The following is a 9,361-nucleotide window of genomic DNA, read 5'->3' as shown; positions in this document are numbered from 1 at the left end:
AGCAAGCGCATCAAGTGACTTACCATCTTACTCTTACAAGTCCAAGACACAAATTCAAGTCACATATATGATTTTTGATCGTCATAGATGGAGCAATATGAATTTTATATTAATATTTTATGTTGTGAATTAATCTTGTTATTTATAGGTTTAAATGAATATATTAAAAATTAAGAAATATTTAGTGATTTTTCACATGAAAAATGTCTTAAATTATTTTCAAGCTCACAAACAAACAGTAAAAAATATTCACATGTTAAAAATATTTTTGACCAAAAAAAAAAAAGAAAAAAAAAACATTATGCACAATCATATGAGTTCCACGTATGATTGTGCACAATCATAATAGATGAGCAAATTTACAATTAAATTTATAAAATTACATGTGAGTTCTACAGATTTAATGATATATTTGCATAAAAGATAGGCAAGAGATGAATGTCTAACACTTATCTTAAAAAAATCAATAATTAATTAAGAGTATCATGTCAGCATGGTTAACGTTGAATAAAAAAACATATATATATTTTTTTTAAAAAAAAAATTCCAGAATCAAACAGCCTTAATTACAAAAAAAGAAAAAGAAAAAGTAGTACAGAGTATACTAAGAGTCTAAGAGTAGAGTTATTCGGCGGACCTCCCATAGTCCGCCCAATCTGACGTGGCCTTGTGCCACGTCACACACTGGTTCCGGAAGGTCCGACAAATGACCCTGACCCTGACCCGGTCCGTCGTTCGGATAACCACGGTTTAGGAGGTCGGATCTCATTCAAGTCGTAGGGCTTCTACTCTCTCTCTCTCTCTCTACTTGGCAACTCGAAACAGAGCAGTCCCATGGCAGAAAACAACCGGTAAATCTCTACAAGTCAGCACAAAGATTTAGGGTTTAGGATTTTTCTCCATAGTCTATCTTTTACATTATCCAATGTAGCAACTCATCAAACCAAGTCCCGTTTCACCGCTAATCTCTCATTTTTTTTTTTTTTTGTTGAATTTGATTTAAATTTGTTTCCCAAACGCGCGAACTTGTAGATGATGGCGGCGGCGGATATGGCCGGAAAGCCTGAGGCGGAGAATCCCTGCTGTAGAGCGGTATGGTTTTTTCGCTTCTGTGTTTGCGTTTGTGTTTTTGAATTTTTCAAGTGGTTCTATTGCTATTGGTGTTTGTTCGGGGTCCAAAATGAAAAATATTAATGGCGTTGTTTGCAGTGGAAGGAGAAATACTCGAAGCTAGAACAGAAGCGGTTTGCACTACGGCAAGCTGTCAACATCCTTACACCACAAATCGATGCGATTCAAGCTGAGAATGCCAATCTCAAGAAAGGTTAGTGTGTTCAAATCTTCGTTAATGCTGTATTTAGCGTTGAAAGTGTGTTACTAGCAATCACAGAGGACCAGGTAGCTTATGATTTTAACATAATTTTGCTCTACTCATACACATTTCTTTAAATAGTTTTTTTTTTTTTTTTTCTCAAATTTTGTTGGGAGGGTTATGTAACTAAGGTCTGTACATATAGATATACTATGTTGAGTTTTTCTATAATCTCACCCATTCAAGTCGAAAACAATGGTATGCCTGAAATTTTGTAATAGGAGGTATGACACTACTGTCTACATTACTAGGCATGTAACTCTTGATCTTATATGCTATTAAAAAAGAGTGCAGTTTTACAAAAAGTAGCCTTGAAATGCTCTAGCTAAGTATTTATGCCAATATATGCTTTTTAGTCTGTGCTTGCGCATGCATTTTAGAGAATTTTATTTCAATCAGTATATTTCACTTTTCACTTCCCCCTTTTGTAAATTTAACTTTGTACTCTGTATCTTTCAGCATAGGTAGGTGTGTGTGTACATTGCACTTTCCTCCCCCTTTTTGTAACTATGACTTTGTAACTTTGCAGAATATGAGGAGGAGCAGGCACGAGCGGACACTGAGAAAGAAGGGAGACTGAAAGAATCGATAGCTAGAGTATCTTTGGAAAACGAAATCTCCGCCTTGAAGTCTGAGATCGCTTCATTACAGAAGAAAGCAAGAACAAGTTCTCTAGATAGAGATCAGGAAGTGAGGCTTCTTCAAGATCGTGTTTCTGAAAGGGAAAAAGAAATCAGTCACCTTAAGGAACTTCTTGAGATGGAGAAAAAAAGGGCAGATACCAAGAGGAAGGATGATGAGAAGTATAGGCTTCAGCTGGAGGTATTGAAGAAAGAAGCTGATGAAGCAAAATCAAAGTTGGCTGCTGAGACATTAAATTTAGAACAAGCAAACAAAAAACTTGAAGCAGAAAAAAGGAAGGCTATTAAAGAGAGAAAGCATGCAGATTCGGAGATGGCTAAAGCAGAGCAGCAGAGGAAGCTTGCTGAAGCTAATGGAAAGAAGGTCGTTGAAGAAAAGTGTCGTGCTGAAAACTTGTTGCAACAGTTGGAAGAGAGTAGACAAAGGTTAGAGGCTTTACAAAAGGAGATACATAAAGTTTGGTCCTCAAGAAATTTGGCTCCTCCTGTTGGCCAAGATGATAATAAGTTGAGTCCTGAGTCTATGAAAACGGAAAATAGGCTTCAAGTGGATGAACCAAAATTGGCTTTGGATCTCTTGAAAGAGTCCAACAAAAACTTTGAGGTTGAAAAACAGAATGCAATTAGGGAGAAAAAACGTGCAGAGTCAGAGAGGGTGAAAGCAGAAGAGCAGAAAAAGCTTACGGAAGTGAATTGGAAGAAGGCCATGGAAGAAAAATTGCGTGCTGATCAGTTGTCTCAGCAGTTACAAGAAGCTAGAAGAACGATTGAGGAATTGCAGAAGAAGATGCATGAACTTATGTCCTCTAGAAAGTTTGTTGAGGGATCTGCTGTATCACCTATCAAAGCCATCACTTCTGAAAATGCGAACCTGAAATTTTTGAAGAAACAACTAAAGCTTGAGAAAATGCAAGTAAAGCAAGCCAAACAAGTGGCTAAGTTGGAAAAAAGTCGTAATCGTATCCTACAACAAGAACTTGGTTGCTTGAAGCTGGAGTTTGATCAGTTTGCACGTCGCCTAGATTTACTGAATAAGTCATTCTCGCCCAGTTCTGAAGGTATAGATGACCTTGAAAAGGTTGGTTTCCTCTGTCTTGACATAAACTCTTTGTTTTCTTTTGTTTTTGATTTGTGTTTTTTGTTTTTTGTTTTTTTTTTTTTAAATCTCAATTATGAAGTAATGTTGCTTGTCATGGAACTTGTTATTGAAGCATAGAATATAGGTTTTGGTGTCTCTTACTTTTCTCTGCTAGTGGTTGATTTTTCCTCATATGCAGGGTTGATGACAGTTGAACCCAAGTATTCATTGATGTAATAACCTGGTGGGTAGAGCATAGGTTTGCTTATAAAACTTTTAATCCATGGATAGCGTTAGAATTGTTTGCAGATTACACTTGCCCTAAAGGTTCTTTGAAATTGAAACCGTTGAATAGGTTTGTTCAAGTAGCATGTTTCCCACCTTTTCTTAACAAGAACGAAAATATAAAGACCTTTTTTGCATGTATTCTGCTAAAGTAATAATTTTATATCACATTTATTCTACTAAATACATTAATAGTTTGAATTGTTAAATATTTGCTTTGCAACTCGCAATTATTTAACTGCATGAGCTGTTTGCTGCATAGTTATGGCGCTTATGTCCATTATTTTTATTTGCTTGAAAACATATTTTTGTTTCTCACGGCTTATTTACTGCATGGTTTAATGCCCTTTGAACACTGGGCAGATTGCATATATGCAGAGGTTAAACATGAAGAAGAAGAAGCACTTTAGATTGGAACCATCTTGGGCACACCTTCAAAGTGACAATGAAGTTGTGAGGCCTAGCTGCATAGCTACGGATGCCTCTGGTCCTTTCAGGCAAAGTCTACAACATTCTGTACCATTGCTACCTACACCTGGAGGGAATTTTGCTGAATCCATTTCAGGTATTAATTATAAATTGGAGTGTCCACTTGGATGCTCTAACTGGAAAATGATACAGACTTCTGCAATAAATTCTAGTACGGCATCTTTTTCTGATGGACAGTTGATGGGCTCACAGGAAAGGGGTGCTTTTTCTGTAACAACATCTGCGAAATTGGCCAAAGATAACTTGAATGCAGAACCAACAATATCCAACTTGTCTGGTGAAGTTACTAAATTGAGGTGCAGTGAAAAATCTGCTGAGGTGGCTGAAAATAATGTCAAAATATCTGATAGCGACGACATTGGAAGAGTTTGTGAGCATATTAGGAAGAGAAAGAGGGTACTTGATTCTGTTGAATCCATTGAATATTTGTATTCCAAGGGTAGGAAGTTGCATATGCAGATAGAAGAGAAGCTATCATTTTTGCATAGTATGTTAGGCAGACAACTAGACAACTCCTTGGAAGAAGGAAGATGTCTGGCTTCTAATCTGCAATGCGTTCCACATGCTAAGCTTGACGGATTGCACAAGAAGAGGAAGGTATCTCATGAAGATGTAATTGCAAAGCATTTTTGTGATGTTGATGAGCTAAAGAACACTGAAAACGTTGAAACTGAAGTCCATGAGGATGCAAGTAATCTTGAAACTATGGGAAGTTTTGAGGAGGTGGCTGATGGTGACTATATGAAGCTGCTGGACTTGGATAATGCTGATGAGGAAAGGTACAGGATGGCATTGAAAATGCCCCTCTCACCAACTCTTCCTAATATTAACTTTCACGGCGATGAAATCGTTGATGTGAATAATTCTGAAGCTTTACTAGAGAAAGGGGCCAATGAAGGATTGTCAACTGATAAAGAAAGTCTGTTGCCTACACAAAGCTTTGGTGTCATTGACTTTGAGATTAATTCCAATAAGCTAAAACATAATGTTCTAGGAACTTCCCATAATCTATTACTGCATAAGAATGTTGGCCCTGCCTGTTCCTTTGCTGTCAATGGGAATGGTTGCAGTACTACAGAGGCAGAAAAAACTAGTTCTCACCAGATCTGGGACTCTGGTCTGGTGGTGGGCATGTCAAATGTGCCTATATCAAGAGATGAGGAAGTTAAGTTTCCATTTGAAAGTGAACTTGGATCCACACATGACATTATTCCTGCATATTGTGTTGTGTTTCCTAATATGAGGGATTGTAGCATCATTTCTAGGATACTTGGTGCTGCGAAAACATGTATAGCTCGGTGCTGTTTGCTTTCTCAAACAGAGTGGGTGGTGCCAAAGATTCTGCTTGCTCTTAAGATGGAACAAAATCTTTTACTCATGTAAGTGATTCAGTGCTATCCAAGATGACCAGGTGTTCTCGCTTTTGAGACTGGCATGAGAGTTCTTTAATTACTAGTTATACTCTGTTTTTCTTTTATTTATGCCAAATAAATAGATATATAGAGTTGATAAAAAAAAAAAAACCATATATTGGAGGCTTTGTGGTCAGTAAGTTGATGAGTTTTTCCATGTTGAAGCTAATTTAATTTTCATGTCATTGACTTATTTTAGGGAAAAGGTCTGTGTTTTCTTTACATTGTTGCTGCTCAATCTGTCCCTGGCTGCTCCTAGGAAGTTTGGGAAATATTTGAATAGTGATTCCATACTCTGCATGGATTCTTTCTCTCGGCACATGCATGCAGGTCTGTTAATTTGCTGCATGTTTATTCATAATAGTATATTATTATATTTTTGTAGTTCATACAATTTTTTGATTTTGTTCTAGAATTCTGTTAATTGAACTGTTTTTTTTTTTCCTTATTTTTGGTAGCGATGTCTGATTTGGAGACAAGAAGCATGTTTGAAGATTTCGGTTTTTTGGATGAGCTACTCAGTCTGATTGAGGAATTCCTTATAGATGGAAGAGTTATGGTTTATAATAAGACATCTTCTGAGACAGTTATAGGGGGTGATTCAAGAATTGATTTCGTCCTGGATGGTGTAAATATAATGTTGTTGTATGAATTTGCTTCTACTGATCAGTTGGTGGCTGGGAGCATTATATTAGCATCAATATGTGCAGCTGTTGACCAAATTGGTATTATTTGTGAGGCATCCTATAACATCTTCCGGAGGCATGCCAGTGATTCTTCATTGGTGCTAACTATCATTCATGTTTTTGCTTATCTGGGTGGTCAGAAGTTTTTCAGCCTCAGAAATTATGCTTTGATGATGACTGTCTTGAAATCATTAGTATTATTACTTGAGGGAGTAAATTTATCAGGTGATGCTGCTTCTTGTCCTTCATTTGTAAGCCAGGTTCAAAGTCAGTTCCATCCATGCACCAAATGCCCATTTTTAGAGGGTGCTGTTTCTGTAGATACTGCAACATCATTGCTCATAGAATTGCTCCAGAATTGCGCTGCATTGGGAACCACAAATATTGATGTGATTAAATCATGTAATTCATTGAATTCCAGAGTTCTTTATGACAACTTTAAATCTGAACAAGGCTTGAGCCATGAAGGGGTCCATTATGTCTCTGTCATGAATTGTGATGCCTCCTGTTCTTTGGACAAGTATGATATACCCACTACTCAATCAGACTCCATTGTTGATGTGACTCTCTGCCGCCTTAGTGATATTTTGTCATTGGTGGAGCTGCTTGCCTGCAGCATGGTATGGGATTCACTTTCTTGAGTTCATTGTTGCATCATCTTACCAATTCTTAGTTTTGTGTGCTTTTGTTGTGGGGATTGACCACTTAGAGCTTCCCACCCTGAAATGTGGGTCAACTTGGCAGCCTTTCTGTAGAGGCTGTTATGTTTGTTTATGTTTCAAAGTTTCAAATGTACTTAGATATTTGACATTAGATTTTAAAATTCAACCTTTCTTTATTATATATATATAATTTTTGTTGTTTGAGAAAATAATTTCATGTTAAAACTTTGTACATGTTGCATGCTGCATCACATTGTAATTTATTTTCTGTAGTCTAATCAAGTTCAGAAAACTCGGTCTTACCAGCATGAATTTAAAATAGACTATTATTCTTTTGCAATCTTGAGGAAAATTGTTAATAATGGGGTTAATGTGTCTATATAATCTGTTATGATTCAGTATAAGCTAGTACTATTTTTTGAAGCAATAAGATGTTAACAATTACTTTGTGAAAAATGTTAATAATGCAACAACTATAAGTCTTTCAATCTTTTTACATTCTTTTTTGTTCTTATAATTATGGAAACTTACAGGGTTACTTGATGCTGGTCATTATTATTCTAATTAACTAATTAGCTTACAAATCAACAAAGTAGTTAAAAGAATCAATTTTCTTTAATTTTAATGAGTCATATAAATTTACGGTTCAATCTTCTTTCCACATAATTTTCCTGTATACTTTTTAGAGTTTTGTTCAAAGCTTTTAAGTTTACATTGAGAAGATTTATTTTTAATCCAATAAAAAGGTACACGACTGATGTGGTTTATTTGTTAAAAGTCAAATGCTTGAGAGACAGTTGCGAGGTGATGTGATTTTCTTTTTTGCTTGAGCAGAGCTGTTCTTTTGACTGCAATCTTGAATGATGCAATATATCTGCTATGAATCTTTTTTCTTCTTCTGAAGACTAATTTCAAGACTTTACAAGGTTTTGTGTGAGGATTTTGGAAACTTGTTTGGGTTTGTAATGCCTTTCCTTTTGTTTGAGAATTTCCACTGGTTACATAAACCTGATGATCTGCTTGTTTTGCTCTTTTGTTGCAGAGCTGGGACTGGACAAGCATCAAAATGGTCCCTCAACTGTTGAAAATTTTGGAGTCGTGTGTTTTGGAGAACTTTGCTGCTGCTATTATTGTTCTCCTTGGACAACTTGGGAGGTAGGTTTATGTTTAATTTGCTTTATGTTGTGTAACATTTGATGATTGTGATTTTTAGATATTAGCCCATTGTTGATACATTGTCAGCCTTCTATGTGTTACATTTTTTTGTTTTGCTTCTTGTAAGTATTGTAAAATTAGGATTTGAGTATATATTGATGATAAAAGATTATGGACATGTTCTATGTCGCAGCAAGAAACAAAACCTATGGCCCACCCTCTGTATTTATCTTTTGGATGTGCTATGGCAGAATTGGATGGACCAAATTTTCTTAAAATGATATTCTTTCAATGTCCTTGTACTGTTTGTTATGATTCTATGTATCAGTGCGTACAGTACACGCATAAAAATCTTCATCTACCAACTGAGACGTTTAACTTCATATTGGGCCGTTTCACACTCAATTTCGTTGATGTATTTTGCTTTGATCTAATAATTTAGTTCTGTTTTAATTTTCAGGCTTGGAGTTGATGCTGGCGGATATGAAGATAAAGGAGTTGAAAACTTGAGGTGTAATTTGTCTGTTTTTCTTAGTCGCGATGCCACCAGAAAAACGGGTCTTCCCATTCAAATTGCCACTGTTACTGCTCTGCTTGGGCTTCTTCCTCTTGATTTTGAAACACTAGTTCAGAGAAATGTGAAGATTCAGGCAACTGCAAGTCACTCTGTTCTTGCCGATTCTGTGACAAAGTGGTTTTCTTTGCTGAGCAAGGAGCAACAGGACTTGTCACTAAAGCTCTTACAAACAGCTGGTGCGAAAAAGAAATAGCAACTGAGATACTCCAGAGCTATAAAACTTGGTATTTCACTCCTGCTATGATATTCTGACCTGTGTTTGAAGTGGGAAGTTCTTTATGCAAGTTTATTCTATTAGGGCTGAAGTAAAAAAATTTGATGGATTTTGCGATTGAGAACTAGTATTTCTCGGGAAGATGAAGATTTTGGGACAGCTTATGCAAAGGCATTCTTTTTTTTTTTTTTTTTGGGTTAAAAAAAAACTTGTTTGCTCATTTGCTGGGGAAATTTTTGATCTTTTAACCACCATATGCGGTTGCATCATGTCTCAGCTCACCTGTTTCCCAAACGTGTAAATATTTGTGAATCATCGTTTGGAATATCAGTGAAACAGTTTGATGTTTCATGGTTGCTAGATTTTTGGCATCTTTACTACAAGCTTTCTTTGTTCCATTTGGCGGCAATCTTGTTGATTTAAGGCTTTCATGGTACTTCGAGTTGGAATGCTTAATGAGGTTTCAATGGAGATGCTTTTTCTGGGCAATTTTGTGATTCACTGAGCAACTTTACCGGGGTTTCTGGTATGTTTTTGGTGTTAAGGTTTTCATTACCAGCTTGCATTATTGTTCCTTTTTTTTTATTTCCATTCCATTTATTTTGTTTCTTGTACGGGTCAATGCTTGTAAGATAAATGAATAGAGCTTTAGATCGTTACCTTTTTCTTGTACATGTTTCTTCATGTCATTTATTAGTTTTATGCTTTCAATGCAGGCTTTATGTGCTATTTGTTGTTCCTCATTTGGAGGCCTTTTGCTTTTGTTTCTCCCCCCTTTATTTTGTTTCCT

At 36.1% G+C, this 9,361-nt stretch overlaps 1 protein-coding gene across 2 annotated transcripts; it reads left to right on the top strand.

Moving 5' to 3' along the window:
• Window positions 1–764: 764 nt before the first annotated feature.
• Window positions 765–9,314, top strand: MEE22 (maternal effect embryo arrest 22). Of its 2 annotated transcripts, XR_009438958.2 has the most exons (10): window positions 765–851; window positions 1,033–1,092; window positions 1,210–1,324; window positions 1,902–3,091; window positions 3,740–5,244; window positions 5,477–5,607; window positions 5,736–6,583; window positions 7,668–7,780; window positions 8,241–9,097; window positions 9,288–9,314. XR_009438958.2 is itself a non-coding variant. In XM_059581435.2 (9 exons), the coding sequence occupies exons 2-9, from the start codon at window positions 1,033–1,035 to the stop codon at window positions 8,548–8,550; spliced, it is 4,272 nt and encodes a 1,423-aa protein (XP_059437418.2). In that variant the 5' UTR covers window positions 765–851; the 3' UTR covers window positions 8,551–9,314. The 2 variants fall into 2 exon arrangements, 1 of the variants encoding a protein (XP_059437418.2); XM_059581435.2 differs by having other exon boundaries at window positions 8,241–9,314.
• Window positions 9,315–9,361: the final 47 nt, after the last annotated feature.

The sequence above is a fragment of the Corylus avellana genome, chromosome 1, assembly GCF_965113065.1.
Source record: "Corylus avellana chromosome 1, dhCorAvel1.hap1.2, whole genome shotgun sequence".
Taxonomy (NCBI): domain Eukaryota; kingdom Viridiplantae; phylum Streptophyta; class Magnoliopsida; order Fagales; family Betulaceae; genus Corylus; species Corylus avellana.
Note: the sequence above shows the minus strand (reverse complement) of the source record. Positions and strands in the feature narration are given on the sequence as shown.